This window comes from Bacillus rossius, chromosome 1, assembly GCF_032445375.1.
Source record: "Bacillus rossius redtenbacheri isolate Brsri chromosome 1, Brsri_v3, whole genome shotgun sequence".
In the NCBI taxonomy this organism is placed as follows: domain Eukaryota; kingdom Metazoa; phylum Arthropoda; class Insecta; order Phasmatodea; family Bacillidae; genus Bacillus; species Bacillus rossius.
The window spans coordinates 375,271,036-375,291,262 of NC_086330.1; the positions used below are offsets into that span (position 1 = coordinate 375,271,036).

Here is a 20,227-nt window from a genome sequence, read left to right on the forward strand (position 1 = left end):
TGAGCGGATTAGTGGAATTCGTGAAACAGGCCCAGCGGACAGACGACCCCACACAGGCCGAGGTGCGGTCATGTGGGGAGCAGGTTCACCCCTACCACAGGTGCGTGGACGGGGTGTTGGAGACCCGGGTACCAGGGGACATGGACGCCTGGCGCCTTCATGTGCCGCTCGGTGCCCGCGAGCAGGTCATGGGCTTCCACCACACGCACGAGCTGGCGGGACACCCAGGTGCGCACCAAACCCAGTTAGACATCCGTAAGACCTTCCATTGGCCGGGGGTGACGCGGGACGTACGGGACCTGGTGCGGCGCTGCCAGCAGTGCCAGCAGAGGAAGACGAGGCGGTCTGACGGGGTGGAGCAGCAGCGCCCCCGACGGCCCCGCGACCCGTTTCACACCCTGGCCCTGGACATAATGGGGCCCTACCCGCGGACCACCCGGGGAAGGAGGTTCTTGGTCGTCATCACAGACATTTTCACCCGGTGGGTCGAGGCCTTCCCGGTGTCCAACGTGCGCGCCGGAACCATAGCCGCCCTGCTGGACCACGAGATATTCCCGCGGTATGGTTTCGCGCGCGTGCTGTTGACGGACAACGGCTGTCAGTTCAGCGGGAGGCACTGGAGAGCTGACTGTCACCGTTGGGGTCTCGACCACCACACCACCCCCATTTACCATCCCCAGGCCAACCCCACTGAGAGGCGGAACCAGGAGGTCAAGGCGCAGCTGCGGCTGAGGTTGGGGGACGACCACTCCAAATGGGACGTCCACCTGCCGAAGCTGTTGTATTGCCTCCGGCGCCGCACCAACGCTGTCACCGGTCATTCCCCTGCCGAGCTTCTGTACGGGAAGAACTTGGCTTTGCCCGGGGAAAGCAGGGTGGCCGATGTTGCCATGGGCACGGTGGCGCGCCCCAATCATGAGGAGGGGAGGGAGCACGCCAGACAACGGCAGGCCCAATTCCTGGCGGCCCACACGCCCATGACTAGTCACCCCCCACCCCCCATCCAGCCAGGTCAGCTGGTATATGTCAGGCAGCACCACTTGTCGTCTGGGGCCCGTAACTTTTGTGCGGGGTTGGCGCCTCGATGGTCGGAGCCGCGGGAGGTCCTGTGGAGGACGGGCCCCTCATCCTATGCGGTCCGGACGCCAAGGGGGCGGCCCGCTAAAGTGCACCGGGACGACCTGCGCGTAGTCGCGCACGGGGTCAGAGTTGGCCCAACGACCCCCTCTTCACCATCCCCCACACTCCAGGAAGCCACAGATACGCCGCGGGAAGGAGCAGCACCTGAACCCACCACCCGGGGGGACATGCACACGGGCGACACAGACGTGGGTAGCCCTGATCAGGCACATGAGTGCAACCAACCCGACCTCCGGGACACTCCGAGCAGGTCCCCGGTGCCGCTGGCCACAGTTCCGCACGTCCCCGAGGAGGTGGGGAATCCGTTGGTCTGGTTTCCTGACGAGGAGGGGGAGGAGGTCTGTGGGGAGGAGGACGTCGAGCCACTGTGGCCGCTGGACCTCAGCCTGGCGGACGCCACGTTCCGGGTATCCGTGGACGAGCCCGAGGAGGGGGAGGAGGAGCCGGACAGTAGGGATAGGCGCCCCACCCGCAGACGTCGGGCCCCGGTCAGGACGTACTGCGCGGACGACAGCGAGCCGGTAGAGTTCGCTCCTGTCCCCGCCGTGGAGGCGAGCTGCCCGACCACCCAACCGGACACGAGGGGACCTACCACACTCTGCACAGTGGAGACCCCTACCAGCACAGTCCCCACCACACGACCACAGAGGGCCCGCCGACCCCCGGCCTACCTGGCGGATTACGAGTGGTCCAGGTCCCCGTCGAGCTACTCCACCCGGGCGCGGCCCGTAAGGGGCGATCCAGGTGTGCCAACACTCGTGGCCGGACCCCTATCATTCCCCCCGCCCACGTCATCCATTCCACCACCCTGCCACACCCCGACCACACTGACCCCCCCACCCACTTGTCACCATATTGAGCTAGAAGAGGCGCACGTCGCTGCCCAGTCCCAGGGGGGGAAAGGACACGGGTCAGGGCGTAACCCCTTATCATTCATTGAGTGGGAGAGGTATTCAGGGCAGAATGTTTACATCACAACACACCACCACTCCGCCGCGTAGTGTAGGGCTCGCAGTGCGGCGAACGTCAGTGAAGTGCTCAGCGTGTGAAGCGAGGCGTTGATGCACATAGCGGTCTCAGAGAAGGGGGGGCATTTGACGCCGACCGCCAATGCTCCTCTGTCGCATAGACCGCTATGCCTCATCAACGTCTCGCAAAAGCGTGTGCACCGAACGCGCCCGTGCGCGCAGCAAAGTGCAGTTCGTGCGACGAGGCGAACGCCATACAACGAGTGCTACACCGGCGCAAGGATCCGGCCGGGTGTGGCATATCCTTCCGCCGCACTACAACAAATTGTTATAATTATGTTTTTCCACAGGATTTTATTAAACATTATTTTTTATTAATTAATAATTAAGTCTTTGCAAAATCATGTTTCAATGTGCGATTTGTCCCGAACCTGGCCGGTTCAGTTTCCCGCGAAATTCACACGTTTCCGCGGGAGGGCTGGCGGGGGAGGGGGGTCGCGCGCGGCGACACCGCTAGTGTCCTTCGAGAGCTCAATCAGGCCGGCAGCCTGCGCGCAACGCGGAACCTTCAACCTTTGCATTCACCGACATGTAGTTTTCCATAGTGTAATTTCTTTTCAACCTTTTGTACAGTTCCGCGGTCGGCCTAAATTTACCATGAGGTACTTAACTTAATTCAATCAGTGCTCCGAGATGAGTGTTTACGTCATACGTAAGTACTGTGGGGAGAGTATGTGTTTTTACGTCGGCGCTTCACGCCCAACCTAGCCTACAGGCTACTTAGTTTTGGCCCGCACGGGGCAGCCAGCAGGCGACACGTGCCATCCAACTTAATAACGATTCAGTCCCTGGGACACACCTAGACACCACGTAGAGTCGCCGGAGACACGGGCCTACGTGTTGCTAGCCCAGTTTATCAAGTGTAATGTGTTAGCGGAATAGTTGTTCGCCTAAGTGTAATTCGTCATGTCAGGGCTTATGTATCACCGTCGTACTGCAGTGCGCCACCAAACTTAATAACGATTCAGTCCCTGGGACACACCTAGTCACCACGTAGAGTCGCCGGAGACACGGGCCTACGTGTTGCTAGCCCAGTTTATCCAGAGCTAGGTATTAGTGTAGTGTATTGTGCTTCAAAATATCGTGTGCCATGTCAGAGTGTCTTTTGTAACTTTCGCGTCACGTATACGAGTCTGCCCCTCACGCGCATAAGAATCGTGAGCCGCCACTGAGGAAGTGAGCTGCGCGTGTGACTAGTCGCGTCGGGCAAACCGTTACGGCCAGAACGGGCAGCACCATGTATTGGGCTGTGCTGTATTAAATTCACCAACTATCTGAAGAGGTTTTGTGTTATTATTCAGGCGTCCCGAGTGGCCTCAACAGCTCGGGGGGCCCTACTGCGTTGACCCCTACCTCTAGCCACAAGGCCGAACCTTCCCTGAGATCACGAACTGAACAAAATCACGTCTAAATACTCAGAGGTAGCGGGGACGGCGTCACATTAATAAGGCGTCCTGGGAGGCCATAACAGCCCGGGGAGTCCTTTGTCGCCGCATCCCTGCCTACCGCCACGAGGCCAGGAACCCCCCCTTGAGATTCAAAATTAACCTACCAGCTTAAATTTACGTAAATTCAGATTAGGCAACGGGGACGGCGTCAAGCTTTTGTAGTGTATGTGTAGGGAGTACAGCGTACCCATCCGTACCACCGGAGAAGTCCGTGGATTAAAGCCAATTTAATATAAACTGTGTCATCTACGATTATTCCCACCATTCCATCCTCCACATGGCCGAGCGGCCTCACAGCCAAGTCGGGAGTATCAGGGTTGATTTCCAGCCGTGTACCTGGCGGGGCAGGTGAAGGCAGAGTACCCGCGACCCATCACCAACGGCCTAGTGTCCCACTAGCATTGCGCCCACCCCCCCCCCCCCCCCCTTGGACAACAGCAGCACCACGACGCCCATAGCTCCTGTCAGGTACTTCCCGGGCCTTTTACAGAGGTCGGGTGAGGCAGTATCTATACACATAACTTCATGGTCCATAAACTAAAGAAAGAGATGAACATAATGTAAAAATTGACACACTTCCACGAGAAATGGTCCTTCTCTCATTTTGATTGGCCTCTACCATTGACCTCAACACTAAAAGAAACAATGCCACACTTTCATACAGACTTTTCGTCAATCCGACAATGTTGTTTCCGACATCCGCTATAGCAGTTTCAAGAATTGACATTCAGTTGCCTATTGCAATGAAAGCAGCGGATCATTCCGCTAGCGGAATTATTCCGACAGCGTCAATTATAGTCCTTCAAACTACTCCGTAACTTCTCGACTCCCTGATCTCCATGGCGATGACCTATATGGACACCCTTGTTGACCCACTACTTTTCTTTTTATATTCTTTCCTCTATGATCTGTGCCACACTGCGTGCTGTAGTCGTCTGCAGCAAGTGTGAGTTGCAGTCGGCATTTTTGTCTCTGTAAGAATTGAGTTTTTGTGGTTGTAGTGTGTGTTGTAAAGTAAGTTATATTCACAATTTCATTATGTCACGTTACCACAAGCAAGATAATAAACTACTAGAAGACTTGGCTGAAATGGCTAATAGACTGAGGATTCATTCCATCAATTCAACTAATGCCTCTAAATCTGGGTGAGTTCAACGGCATGTATCTACGATTAAATAATATTTTTCGCATCAAGCTCTTAAAATCATTATTTAGATAATACATTAGAATGATCTGCTTAAATAGTTGCGATGCAGTTAACACATTTCATCGGAATAAAAATTTGTAATGTAACGGCATCAAGGTCATCTGATAAGTGTGGTTTCTTACGCCGGCAAAGTACAGGTCATTGAAATCTCAAAAAAAGAAATGATCTCATTATCCATTTGAAATATTAATTTTGATTGGATGGACTTCACATTATTAAATACTGTGGCCGTTTATTAATTATCTTATATTTTGCCAGATGTTAATCTGAAAGTAATTAACCGATTTTTTATGTACCTACTACATATTCGTTAAATCACATGAAAATTGGTCTGATAGATCCTCATGATGTGTTTCGTAAATTTAGACATTCATTATATATGTTAATTTATTTTGTGTCTCACAAATTTGTGTAGCTTTAATGCTTTTAAATTATACAAATTTGTTTTTCATGCAGGCATCCAACATCATGCTCTTCCATGGCAGAGATAATGTCTGTCCTGTTCTTCCACACCATGCGCTACAAAGTGTCTCAACCGAAGCATGTGGCCAACGATAGGTTCATACTGTCGAAGGGTCATGCAGCACCAATCTTATATGCTGGTATGTAAGAAATATGGGTATTTTCCTAGTGTAGGTACACTTATGGGAAACAAATTACAAAAATTCTGCTTTTTGAATTACTAATGTTCCCTTACTAAGTAGCCGGTAAATATGTAGTTGAGCGGTATTTGCGAAAAAAAAATGTTAAAAATCCGAAAATACCTTTATTAGACGCTCTTCAACTTCCTCTTTTCATTAAAACCGGCGGAGGTAAGAAATTCCAAATACTTTAGAAGATATCAAATTTTTACTTACCCGTGTTTTTATTTTTTTAAATTTTTTGTTTAGAGAACTTAAGTTGATGTAGGTGTTGTAATAATAAAATATGTGTATAAATAACGACTGTATTGCAATTGTTGGGAATATTTACTGCTTATATTTCATGTTTGTTTTATTAAAATAAGTAATTGTTTTGCAAAATGTTTGTTTTGTTACATTGCATTTAAAGTACTTTGAGTCACGTTGTAATGGATGAGTCTAATGGGAGGCAACAATTTTAATAGAATAGCTATCGTCATTCATTTTCTTTGAGGAATACGTGCTGTGCACTGAATTGGCTGACCATTGAATTTTGCAGTCTTTCCAAGGAATTCTTTGATTACAGCCATCATAGGCTATTTTCTGTGTGTGAAATGGCTGGTATTTCATGTATCCCAGTTTATCCCTGGATCCTAAAGGCTTGATCCTGTGGTACATGATGCTTGCTGTTTTAGTTCAATACGTTAGAGGAATCTGCACATGAAAGAAATTGTGAAATAATTACGAATTATGATTGTAGGTTGAAAAAATTTATTTTTATTCAACTTACGATCATAATTAATTGCATCTATATTATCAAACTAGCAATTTGTGTGCGTTTGTGTATGTAGTATGTATATATATATTGGCATCTTAAAAACTGCTGAAACTATCTGAAATTGAATAAATAGTTCTACCTATGTTGCTATGTCCCAACTGAAAGAAGAATAGTAATGTACTGTATAATGTTAACGTGAGAGACAAGACTGCAATGCAAGGGTCCTCACTACCCCCTTCCTCCCACCGCTCCCCGCGCATCATCCCGCCTCGGGCTATTATCACCTTTAACGGCCTGTGACGTGAATAAGCGTCGCCATTTTCGTTGTTTCGGGCGTCGGTTCGGCCCAGGATGATGCGACACGTCACAGTCACTCTCATTAGTTCAAGAAGTGCGCCACATGTGTTTAAGCAGCGATGCCGATTTCTGCGGAAGTTCTGTGAGAGTGGAGCGAGTTCCAAGAGTTCGCAGAGTTCCATGAGGGAAGGGAAATGTGGCATCGACGAAAGGGAGGAGAGACCCCCTCGAGAGTGGTGCGATGTGAGAGTTCGACTGAGTGGTGTGAGACTGTGAGGACAGGCGCGAGGTAAGGGGTGAACCACTGTCGAGCCCAGCTCCAGTGCTGAGTGCGAACTGCGGAACTACTTGTCAGACATTGAGTGACTTGCGAATAACCATTTTTAAGTGTGAGTGATTGGTGCTCAGACATTTTTAAGTACAATTGTTTAGTAGCAATGTAAATATTATGAAAACTGTAATAATACTTAATTGGGCTATCCCTTATGAACACAGTTCTCCTAAAATAATACTCGTTACAATAATATGCAATAGTAAAATTACACCAAAAAGACATGTATATGATGTACACATGAAGATTATGGAAGCACAAATAGTAAACCATGGAGACAAATTTTATATACCCAGCTAAATACTCCTCTAAGGTTAAATTAATTAGTGAATTGTAGTCAAGTATAAGAAAGAGAAAATAAATAAATTTATTATTGAAAAAAAATTTATTCTGTGGGAAATTCCTGACTACTGAAAATCCCTATTCTGTGTGAAACACACATTCTATGGCAAATCCTCTTCCTGTGGGGTAAATACCCTTTCTGTATCTAAATCCCAGTCAGATGTGCAGGTTTTCTATGTTATAACTTTTATGGTTCAACATGAGTGGCAGGAAGCGGGATGTGGTATGGCTTTCATCTGAACATGCTGAGAACCAAAATAACTAACATAATAAAAAAAGGGGGGTTGTCTGTAAAGTCGGTTTATGGATGATAATTTTACGTGATAACGTGAGTGGAAGAGAGATAGGTGCGTCACAAGCCAAACGCTTAGGCCGATCGTGCGCCTCTGTCTCTTGTTCCGCGCTCTCGCTTGCATGATCGGCTCAGGCGGAACGTGACAATGAGTCATGCTTTTTCGTGTGTGCAGCCGGCATTCATCGATTTATAAGACGTTATCACGTCAAAAAATTGGTTCAGTTTGGTTTTCAAAAACTGGTTTTTCCCAACCATGATGTGCAGTCTGTCCGACTTTGAGCTAGCCGAAGGTGTGGATTGTCTGCGAGAGTGTTGTTGATGTCGCAGCTTGGGCGGAGGCCGGGCTGTTCCCGGTCAAGGACCTGGAGAACCTGCGGAAGATAGACAGCGATCTGGAGGGGCACCCCACGCCCCGCCTCAGCTTCATCGATGTCGGCACGGGCTCCCTGGGACAGGGCCTGTCCATCGCTGCCGGCATGGCCTATGTCGGCAAGTACTACGACAAGTCTGACTACAGGTGAGTGGTTATGGCCTACGTCGGCAAGTACTACGACAAGTCTGACTACAGGTGAGTGGTTATGGCCTATGTCGGCAAGTACTACGACAAGTCTGACTACAGGTGAGTGGTTATGGCCTACGTCGGCAAGTACTACGACAAGTCTGACTACAGGTGAGTGGTTATGGCCTATGTCGGCAAGTACTACGACAAGTCTGACTACAGGTGAGTGGTTATGGCCTACGTCGGCAAGTACTACGACAAGTCTGACTACAGGTGAGTGGTTATGGCCTACGTCGGCAAGTACTACGACAAGTCTGACTACAGGTGAGTGGTTATGGCCTACGTCGGCAAGTACTACGACAAGTCTGACTACAGGTGAGTGGTTATGGCCTATGTCGGCAAGTACTACGACAAGTCTGACTACAGGTGAGTGGTTATGGCCTACGTCGGCAAGTACTACGACAAGTCTGACTACAGGTGAGTGGTTATGGCCTACGTCGGCAAGTACTACGACAAGTCTGACTACAGGTGAGTGGTTATGGCCTACGTCGGCAAGTACTACGACAAGTCTGACTACAGGTGAGTGGTTATGGCCTATGTCGGCAAGTACTACGACAAGTCTGACTACAGGTGAGTGGTTATGGCCTACGTCGGCAAGTACTACGACAAGTCTGACTACAGGTGAGTGGTTATGGCCTACGTCGGCAAGTACTACGACAAGTCTGACTACAGGTGAGTGGTTATGGCCTACGTCGGCAAGTACTACGACAAGTCTGACTACAGGTGAGTGGTTATGGCCTACGTCGGCAAGTACTACGACAAGTCTGACTACAGGTGAGTGGTTTTTGGTTGTGTTCTTTTAGAACCCAGCCCCACTCTGTTGATAACAGAATAACGAGACTAAAAAATAATTAGTTACTAGGCAAGGGTTTTTTAAGTGTTTTAATTGCTGGAAATGGTTGAATCCCAATTTTCTCAAATTCGAAGCTCATTATGATTTTACTTGTATAATTACATGTTAAAAGTACAATTTATTTAGGAATGATAACATGATAGGTATGAAGGTATCAGAGGTTATCAGTGTTAAATTTTTAATGTACTTTTTTTCCTGTAATATTTTTCTTCACATCTTATTTCTCAAATATTGAATCCGTTGAATGCTAAAGATTTTATAGTATTTGAAGATTTGATTAACCTTACCCTACTTATAACATAAAAACAAAAACAAAAAATTATATAGTTTTTTCATCCAATTTTTATAAAAGTTAGACTTGCCCAAAACTACAATAATTTTGTACTTTTTTTTTTTTTTTTTTCATAGGAATGATTTTTTTTCTTTAGAATTCACACTGCAGGTTTTTTTGAACATGTTTTTGTCCAATAATATTTAACAGGTTCAATACTATCCTGTGTCTCCAGGTAAGCAGTCTCATACAATGAAGCACAATAATAATAATAATAATTATTATTATTATTATATTTGCCTTTTACCTAATGAACTTTGTTTGCTTGATTCTCATTTAGAATCTTAAATATACTCTGTATAGTAATTTAATTAATATTTTGATTCAAACAAGACATGATTTTTTTTTATCTTGATATTTGTATTTTCTACGTTTAAGGTTGTAAAATAATTTTTAGTCCTTTTATTGTACAATTATTTTCATTGGAAAATGTCAAAATTTGAAATTGCATAAAACTAGGGGGGAAAAAGTATTTTAACTTTTGTATTTTGTTAATTTTTGTAATTTAAAAGAATATGTAAGTAGCATTTTACTATTTTATATTTTCTTTCTTTCCTCTTGCATTGTATCGGCAGCGAGTTCATAGTGTTTGGTTGTTTTGTGTATGGTCCAGTAATTCTGGCCAGACAGGTTCACATAGTTCCAGGGCATCTGGATGGTTGGAGGTTGTTGAACTGTTTCCAAACTGGTTTGGTGGATGGAGGACGTAGTCGTGACTCAGGAATTACCTGCCCTGTGTCAGTTTCTCTTCTGTTTTGTGCCTGCACTGCTAAGCAACCCAGAATACTAACTCAACACTTAAATCACTGGAAAATTTTTTTTATATATGATGACTTTGAAGTTTCGTTTATAAGTTCCACTTGTTGCCAACATTAAGGATGAATTACTCTTTCAATTAGATTAGTTTTTTTTAATGTTTTGAATAAAATTATTTTTGGACAGTCTATTTTATTAAAAAAAACAGATCACATGTCCATAACAATTTTTCACATTCACTGTAGGCCTAGCTCGTCGCTCAGTTACAAAAAAATAACTTAATTCCATTTGTTAACTTTCAGCGAAGGTCCAATGTCGTGCGGATGTGTCCCTGGGCCAATGCCGACGCATGGGGTCTAATTTCTATTTAAAAGGTCCAAAATCTAAGATAAAAATAAGATTAAGACTCGGCCTGGCCCCGACCAGCAGGCAAGAAATAGTCCCGTCACTCTTCAAGTGGTGATTGGGCGAGTTGCTGACGACTTGACAGCACTTGGCGACAATTGAGTGACAACTTGTTGAACAACAGAGTTGTATTTCCTTACAAAGGTAAAAATAAAGGGGAGGCAACCCCGTGTGCCAACCGACCAATCACAAAACAGGACCAGGTACATGACCATAAGACGAAAGTGCGTTTGAAACATTTGTTCCCTTAAAATTTGGAAAGTAACATCACACCACATCACGGCTCGTCCTGAATTGGCTTGCGAGGCAGTGCCCAGCGAAAGTTCTAGTCCATTGCTGCATAATCGTGCACCTACGCACTAGGGTTTCCCAACCGCGCACTAATTGAAGCGTGAGAAATAACTTGCTGGCGACGAGAGTCATGCCCGTGTCTTCTTTTCTTTTAAACTTCTAGAATGTGACACCTCACTAACCAGAATATGCTTCAAAAAGTGTAAAAACGTAATTCATACACTTGTTAATTTTAACTGATCAAGCAAAATAGTAGAAAAAAATCATAAAAATAAAAACCACATTTAACTTTATATAAAACCTGAACCAATTTAATAATTAATATTCAATCCTAATCAAAATACTTTAATAAATGCCGATTCATAATAGAAGAAACATGAGTATAATTTAATTCTCAGTCAGAGTTGCTCATAGTATGGGGGTGGTGGAATTATGCTATGTAATTTTCTTTTGAAGTATTATTGTTGCACATTACAGCAAGATTTTATGATTTTTCTCCTTCCCATAAGCCAGATTTAAATTTAGAATATGTGAGTGTGTGTAAGCTATGCTGACCAAAGCTTTCAAGGCACAAATCTTACATACCTAGTTATAAAATCATATTGTTACGATTTACCGCGGGTTCGTAAAGGATAGCCCAATTAATAGATTTTATTTCTCACACACAGTTTTATTTATTACCACTAATTGTCACTTACAAATAATCTTCTAAATTAGCAAATAATTAATTACACTTAAAGAAAGGTCTATTCCCCAGTCACTCGTTCCACACGCCTCGCTGGGCCGCACCTCTGTTGCAACTCTCGCCGCAGCACCCCTCGTGGGTCTCCGCTGCGGGACTCCGTCGCCACACTCCGCCGCTGCCGTCACACCCTTCGCCGAAATCCCACTCGACGCCTCGCTCGGCACTTCACTCGGGACTCCGCCGCGCCCGCGACTCTATCGCCCAGAAACTCTGCCGCGGGAAAACTCCCGACTCCACTGAACTCACTCACTCCCTGCCCTGGAACCTTCGTCCAAGGACTTCGCCACTCTGCCGCACCCGCGGCACTATCGCCCGGAAACTCCGCCGCGGGAGAACTCCCGACTGAACACTCCGAACTCACTGACTCAGACTGACTCCTTCTGACGTCCTCGGGCATATATATAGGCCCCAGCGAAATTCCAGAACTCACGAGAGCGGCCGGGGCCTGTCGCGTCATCACGAGCCGTCCCGACGGCAGATATCTCTCGAAAACACGTGTCGGCGGCTCGCGCAACTCCCAGCTGTCCGGTGTCAGTTACGTGTCAAAGGCAGGGCGCCGTGCGGGGAGTGGTGGAAAGGAGGGGGGAACGCGACAATCCTTGTTATCTTTCAGGCGCGCGCGGCACATATGTTGCGGCATTCGCCAGCCAGCTCTGCACCTGCACGTACCCGGCCAATGTCACGTTCGTAACAATATTGAGTTATTGATGTTGATGATTCTAGCTATTCGGTTGTCTTGTAAAGCATGCATGAGAATTGTACTTTAGTCCGTTTCAAGACAATGCACGAAACTAATTTCTTAGTTTAGTTTTGAGTTTTAAACATCTATTTTTTACATTGTGATTTGAAAATAACAAGAAAAATAATGATCAGAGTTCGATTTCTGACGGGGACAAACCAGGACTTTTTGCAAGTGAGATTGTAGTGGACATTTTAACCCTGCATATACCACCAAAGCATTCTGTCACTTCTGTACCTCGTCATTTCATTCATTTCTAACGACCTTGATTTAATGATATATTAAACTCTAATTCATTCATACATTTCAACTTTAGGACTTAGGATTCTTTAATAGTGGTAAAAAGTTGTGTGTTAAAATAGTAATTAAGATCACCTGCGTGACATTTTGAGGTTTGCAAATGTTTCGTAAATATCTGGCAGTGAAATTTTTAACGGAACACAAAATGCAAGAGAATCATCTTACTTAATTTACAGTGATGGCATTTACACAGTCAAATCTCAATAATACAAACCTGAAGGGACAATCATTTTGTCACTGCAATAACAAGGATATTACAAAATGAAATTACAAAATTTATATAATTTCTAAATGAAATTCAAATAATTTTAAACCTTGCACACACTTTTATATCCCACATTTTAGGGATTTTAAAATACAATTTTAGAATTTTAGGATGGCTACACTTGTGGCTCAGAAAAATATATCTATTGTATCACACTTCAAAGTATGTAAGACAAGAATAAAGTGAATGTATACAAATTACCCACAAAACGACATACTACCTTTGTTTTCAAAACAAAAAAGTTTTTAAGGGTTTTCCACTCAAACTACAATGAGCCAAAGCAATGATATCAGTATTATTGTAAATAAAAATTTACATTGATTGATTAATTCTTTACAGTATTCTGGGAAATATGTATTAACTATCCTTTATTACATGTAATTGTTTATCCTTTGAAAGACAATAACTGTGTTACATTATGATCATACTTTTGTATTAAACAAATACTTAGTTTTATATTCCGATGTAATTTCTAGGGACTTTGAAAACACTTATTAGGTAATAGAGTTTTTATAAATGAGGTTTCACTTTGATGACTGAGATGTGAAATGACTGTGGCCTGAGTGGTTCCCAGCAAGAGACTGCAGGCGCTGGTTCCCTGCCGTAGGGTGCCCTGCCTGGTCGGAGACGGGGAGACTTGGTTCTGAGTGGTTCATAAGGCCGTCCAGTGAGGAACGCGCTGCGAGAGACTGCAGGCGCTGGTTCCCTGTCGCAGGGTGTACTGCCTGGTCGGAGACGGGGAGACTTGGTTCTGAGTGGTTCATCAGGCCGTCCAGTGAGGAACGCGCTGCGAGAGACTGCAGGCGCTGGTTCCCTGCCGTAGGGTGCCCTGCCTGGTCGGAGACGGGGAGACTTGGTTCTGAGTGGTTCATAAGGCCGTCCAGTGAGGAACGCGCTGCGAGAGACTGCAGGCGCTGGTTCCCTGCCGTAGGGTGCCCTGCCTGGTCGGAGACGGGGAGACTTGGTTCTGAGTGGTTCATCAGGCCGTCAAGTGAGGAACATGCTGCGAGAGACTGCAGGCGCTGGTTCCCTGCCGCATTGTGCACTGCCTGGTTGGAGACGGGGAGACTTGGTTCTGAGTGGTTCATCAGGCCGTCCAGTGAGGAACGCGCTGTGAGAGACTGCAGGCGCTGGTTCCCTGTCGCAGGGTGCACTGCCTGGTCGGAGACGGAGAGACTTGGTTCTGAGTGGTTCATCAGGCCGTCCAGTGAGGAACGCGCTGCGAGAGACTGCAGGCGCTGGTTCCCTGTCGCAGGGTGCACTGCCTGGTCGGAGACGGGGAGACTTGGTTCTGAGTGGTTCAGCAGGCCGTCTAGTAAGGAACATGCTGCGAGAGACTGCAGGCGCTGGTTCCCTGTCGCAGGGTGTACTGCCTGGTCGGAGACGGGGAGACTTGGTTCTGAGTGGTTCATCAGGCCGTCCAGTGAGGAACGCGCTGCGAGAGACTGCAGGCGCTGGTTCCCTGCCGTAGGGTGCCCTGCCTGGTCGGAGACGGGGAGACTTGGTTCTGAGTGGTTCATAAGGCCGTCCAGTGAGGAACGCGCTGCGAGAGACTGCAGGCGCTGGTTCCCTGTCGCAGGGTGTACTGCCTGGTCGGAGACGGGGAGACTTGGTTCTGAGTGGTTCATCAGGCCGTCCAGTGAGGAACGCGCTGCGAGAGACTGCAGGCGCTGGTTCCCTGCCGTAGGGTGCCCTGCCTGGTCGGAGACGGGGAGACTTGGTTCTGAGTGGTTCATAAGGCCGTCCAGTGAGGAACGCGCTGCGAGAGACTGCAGGCGCTGGTTCCCTGCCGTAGGGTGCCCTGCCTGGTCGGAGACGGGGAGACTTGGTTCTGAGTGGTTCATCAGGCCGTCAAGTGAGGAACATGCTGCGAGAGACTGCAGGCGCTGGTTCCCTGCCGCATTGTGCACTGCCTGGTTGGAGACGGGGAGACTTGGTTCTGAGTGGTTCATCAGGCCGTCCAGTGAGGAACGCGCTGTGAGAGACTGCAGGCGCTGGTTCCCTGTCGCAGGGTGCACTGCCTGGTCGGAGACGGAGAGACTTGGTTCTGAGTGGTTCATCAGGCCGTCCAGTGAGGAACGCGCTGCGAGAGACTGCAGGCGCTGGTTCCCTGTCGCAGGGTGCACTGCCTGGTCGGAGACGGGGAGACTTGGTTCTGAGTGGTTCAGCAGGCCGTCTAGTAAGGAACATGCTGCGAGAGACTGCAGGCGCTGGTTCCCTGTCGCAGGGTGCACTGCCTGGTCGGAGACGGGGAGACTTGGTTCTGAGTGGTTCAGCAGGCCGTCCAGTAAGGAACATGCTGCGAGAGACTGCAGGCGCTGGTTCCCTGTCGCAGGGTGCACTGCCTGGTCGGAGACGGGGAGACTTGGTTCTGAGTGGTTCAGCAGGCCGTCCAGTGAGGAACGCGCTGCGAGAGACTGCAGGCGCTGGTTCCCTGTCGCAGGGTGTACTGCCTGGTCGGAGACGGGGAGAATTGGTTCTGAGTGGTTCATCAGGCCGTCCAGTGAGGAACGCGCTGCGAGAGACTGCAGGCGCTGGTTCCCTGCCGTAGGGTGCCCTGCCTGGTCGGAGACGGGGAGACTTGGTTCTGAGTGGTTCATCAGGCCGTCCAGTGAGGAACATGCTGCGAGAGACTGCAGGCGCTGGTTCCCTGCCGCATTGTGCACTGCCTGGTTGGAGACGGGGAGACTTGGTTCTGAGTGGTTCATCAGGCCGTCCAGTGAGGAACGCGCTGTGAGAGACTGCAGGCGCTGGTTCCCTGTCGCAGGGTGCACTGCCTGGTCGGAGACGGAGAGACTTGGTTCTGAGTGGTTCATCAGGCCGTCCAGTGAGGAACGCGCTGCGAGAGACTGCAGGCGCTGGTTCCCTGTCGCAGGGTGCACTGCCTGGTCGGAGACGGAGAGACTTGTTTCTGAGTGGTTCAGAAGGCAACGCGCTGCGAGCGACTGCATGCACTGGCTCCCTGTCGCAGGGTGTACTGCCTGGTCGGAGACGGGGAGAGCGCGGAGGGCTCCATCTGGGAGGCCCTCCACTTTGCAAGCTTCTACCGCCTGGACAACCTGTGCGTGGTGTTCGACATTAACCGGCTGGGCCAGTCGCAGCCCACGGCCCTGCAGCACGACATCGCCACCTACGAGAAGAGGGTCGACGCCTTCGGCTTCCACGCCATCACCGCTGACGGACACGACATCCCCGAGCTCATCAAGGTGGTTCTTCACGAACACAAACATTGTCCGGAAAGGTCTTGGTTTCCCAGCGTGCAGTAAGTGCACGCTAGTTACTGGAGAGATGCAGTGATTCACAAGCACGACAAAGTTATTGCAAAAATGCATCTTGTAATAATTACACAGTAAATTGAATAGTATTGCAAACATTATTTAAATAAAAGCATTTACACTGAAACCTCCATTTTAAAAACGGAATTGAACTGAAAATAAAAATTATATATTAAATAACTTGTTGCTAATTGGGCAGCATGCAGTTGGTAACAGCTTCGGTGCATGTGTGTGTGTGTGTCAGGCGTTCCACGACGCCTCGCAAGTGAAGGGCAAGCCCACCGCCATCCTCGCCAAGACGTACAAGGGCAAGAACTTCCCGGGCGTGGAGGACAAGGAGAACTGGCACGGCAAGCCGCTGGGTGCCAACTCGTCCAGCACGCTCGAGGTAGTTCGCTCCGCTGTGCACGCCTGTACGGCAAACCAGGGCCAGATATTTTAGATTTTACTGATCAACTTGTTTCCACATCAACCTTATTACTTGAGACCGGAAAAATTCGCGAATTCATTTCGCGATAGGCTAAAATACAAATAGTTATACCTCAGTGCTGCCACTGCTATTGGCTCACAACTCACCTGGATGACTCTGGGCCAATGAGAAACGCACAACCAAAGTTTTATACGAACCAATGAGAAACGCACAACCAAAGTTTTATACGAATCGCAGGCTGCTACGTTATTACGTCTCACAAGACAGCAGCCAATGAGTGGGTGGCATTTGACCGAGTGTACGTAAAACTATGGAGTTTATCCTATAGGTCATTGTACCCGCAAATTTTTTCAGTCCCTACTCATTACAGTTAACATATATCTTTTTAGAGGATTTCTCACTTTATAATATACATAGGTATATGTTTTCAGATACTTACATGTTGTTTTACATTAAGTACCAATTCAGTATAAACTACTTTTATAATTAAGTATCAAAACCTTTTTTCTTAAATATGTAGGTAAGTTGCTATGAGATTTCTCTGTGTACATTAACCATTTGCAAATGGTATAATGTTGAAGAAAAAGTAAGCTTAATACAGTAGAATCCCGCTGATGCGACCCTTCACAGTTTCCGGAAAAACTGACTTATAAACGGAATGGTCGCAATAGAGAATTTGGGGTGTCACCGCATCGTCGGATACATACACGTGAATGCCGCTCGGGCAGTGTCTAGCCGAGCTCGGCGCGTCCACTATCGCACGAAAAGCAGTCTCAGCTGTCATGTTGTCTTACCCGCCCGCACGAAAAGCCGCTGTGGTAGCTGTGTTTTTTTTCTTCTTTTTTTTTTACACTGTGAAGGGACGTGGAAAAGATAATTGCTTGAGCTGTCAAAATAAACATCGCTGACGGCAAGGGCGGGAGCGCATCCTGTCGGTCTGTCGCTGTGATTATCGACTCCAAAAACATGTCACAGCATTTCAGGATAGCATTGTTCTTATATCTTTCGTTTATAGCCGAATGTTTTCTACCTGATCCACACAAGTTCCTTCGCCACGTTTTGAACAAAAATAACCACCAGCCGGCTAGCATAGCCGAACTCGCGTGACGCGAATTCATTTAGCGCAAGTATTTATCGGAACCCATTGTTCGGGGTATGCGAGTCCGAGGTGTATAGAATAATTCCACACTTTTTTTTTTTGTTTATCTGCGCATGTGCGAAGTCAGCGATGTTATAGAAAAATAGCAGAGAACCAAACACCTGGTGACGTCGTTAACACAGTGAAAACAGCTTTGTGTGGCCAGTGGCACCTGAGATGCAGCTGGCAAGATCACACTAACCAGTCGCAAGACAAAGGCACGGGACCCGGATGGCAATAGACGTACGCGTAGATGCTATCAGGTGATGCGCGCAGTTTACCGGTATTGGCTAGCGTGGACAGTCTAGAGGGGTGGTATCTATTTTTAGCCGTCTTTTGTATGCCTGCCTGCTTACAGTGCAGCGCTCGCCAAGATAAATGTGAACACATAGCACCCAACAAAGTGTAACAGACTTGTTTTTCAGCAGATTTTACTCAAATTTTCGACTTTCTCTGCTCAAATTTTTTCACGGTTTCTCAAAAAACGGTCGTATAAAGGGAATGGACGCATCAGAGGGGGGTCACATCGGCGGGATTCTACTGTATATTATTTTTTCAGATCATTCCAGAGTACTTAATATTAAATGCAGGTGTGCGCGTTTGTATGTTTTTGTGAGTGTGTTTGTGCGCACGTGCATGTGTGTGTAGTCGCTTAAGAAACTCTGCCTATGTGACAAAAAGCAAATTTTCCAGTAGTGCTTAGTAACTTAATGCGCCATGCTGGAACAGAATGTCAGCTGGTGTTAGAAAAAAACACCATGGCAGCACCTTCTGTTGGTTTTTAGGTGATTTCACTTTGTGAGAAGACACTAAACATTTTAAGTTTCCATGAAAAACAAACAAAAAAATATTTTCAAAATACGTCATAAAGGCGGTGGTGTTTCTTAAACAAATATATGTAACTGTGCTACTTCTGGAAGTGCCATTATTGTAACGTTGTTTGTTCCAGTACCTGCGAACGCTGGCCAAGAAGGAGCGGAAGGATCTGAACCTGTCCATCAGCGAGCCGGCGGGCAGCGTCCCGACGGTGAACATCGCCAACATCAAGCTGTCGTCTCCCCCGGAGTACAAGCCCGACGACTCGGTGGCCACGCGGCTGGCCTACGGCACGGCGCTCGCCAAGCTGGCCCGCTCCAACGCCCGCGTCATCGCCCTGGACGGCGACACCAAGAACTCCACCTTCGCCGACAAGATCAAGCAGGTGGGGAGGCTGGCGAGGTGTACCTCCGGGTGTCGATCATGGGCAATACAATCAGGTCAACAAAGCTATAGGATTCGTGAAACCAAACTTTAATTTAGAACGTGGCCACGAAACAAAATTTTAGCAGAGTACAATAACTACCACGAGTCAATATGCCACTAAGCCACATTGCGAACTTGAATTTTGACATTTACCCATGATCGACCGGCCGAGACGACAGGACAAACAACTCTTCCAAGAAACTAAGGTGAAGTCATGTGAGAGGCATGTGGTCACGACTCAGGAGCTTATATAACATAAGCGGGATATAAGTCTGCATGCAAAGAAAATAGTTCCTAAGAAGGGGAAGGAGGAAGGGTCACCAGAAACTAGTGCTGGGCGAAGTTCGAAAATTTCGAACCGAACCGAACCCTTAAGTTCGGTTCGGTTCAAAACCTCTTAAAATATATTCGAAAAACCGAACGTTCGTTTAAAAAAAATTACGTTTTTCTAACCCCCATTTGAGACCATTTCCAAAACAGCACAACAAAATTCCATTACTTGTAATATTCCGACTTTAATTGCATAATCGTCGCCTCAACAGTTTCAAGCGCAGACAAAATAAAACTAAAAAAAATTATTAATCGTCACATAACTCACATAGTTTTTTTTCATGTAGGCACGCTTTGTTTTTTGTTTACTTTAGAGAATTTTGTATGCATTTCTCATACTACGTAATATAAACTATCGTTAGAGAGGGTGAAAAATCGTAAAAACGATATAGCCGCAAATTAATGCGATTCGTTAATTACTTGCGATTAAATGCGAAAATCCCCTATTCCTGCGAATTGACACTAAAAACGTCTCGTAAACACTTTGCCGGGCAAAACTAACATAAAAAATACATTTTACAATAATTTTTCATGGAAAATTTGACATTTTAAATGTTAATTTTTCACGTACATGTAATCAAACCCTAATATTTACTCTAGAAACAAACCACGCCACCATGTTGCCAAAGAATTGCTGCCAACACTTTTTTCGGCATTGTCAACAACTTTACAAACAAAACGAGAGAAATAAAATATGGCCGCGGTATATTCTCTCTATGAAATTATCGAAGTTACTGCGAACGAGTAGTGTCGTTGAATCTCGTAGGCAACGGTACTACGTCGTCAGATATATCGATTGACGATTCTCGATGTATTTCCATAGCGCCATTTGCTACAGTACACATACGGTGCAGCTTATCTATGCGGTGCAGTAAATCTTTGCTTTGTTTTTACGCTGTTTGTTGACAAAGTGTAGTTTGTGCGGATTTTTGATAAAGTGCTCACATTTTACCATACAGTAATTTTTTTTACGTCTTTATGATAATATGGGGCGGACCAAGTCCGTTTACGTACATTCGCGCGCATCGGAATATAAGGGCCATCATTTTTATGTTATTGATACGAATATTTTGATGTGCAAG

The 20,227-nt window shown here is 46.9% G+C and overlaps 1 protein-coding gene across 3 annotated transcripts in view; it reads left to right on the forward strand.

Moving 5' to 3' along the window:
• Positions 1–4,518: 4,518 nt before the first annotated feature.
• Positions 4,519–20,227, forward strand: part of LOC134528529 (transketolase-like protein 2) — a 45,595-nt gene continuing 29,886 nt past the window's right edge. The window contains exons 1-6 of one of the 3 annotated variants that reach the window (XM_063362231.1): positions 4,519–4,761; positions 5,280–5,425; positions 7,814–8,003; positions 15,702–15,936; positions 16,250–16,393; positions 18,523–18,774. In XM_063362231.1, the coding sequence (XP_063218301.1) occupies positions 4,655–4,761; positions 5,280–5,425; positions 7,814–8,003; positions 15,702–15,936; positions 16,250–16,393; positions 18,523–18,774 (1,074 nt within the window). In that variant the 5' untranslated portion in view covers positions 4,519–4,654. Of the gene's footprint in view, positions 4,762–5,279; positions 5,426–7,813; positions 8,004–8,559; positions 8,616–8,763; positions 8,820–15,701; positions 15,937–16,249; positions 16,394–18,522; positions 18,775–20,227 lie in introns of those variants that run through there. The other 2 variants (XM_063362233.1, XM_063362232.1) reach the window with 2 other exon arrangements.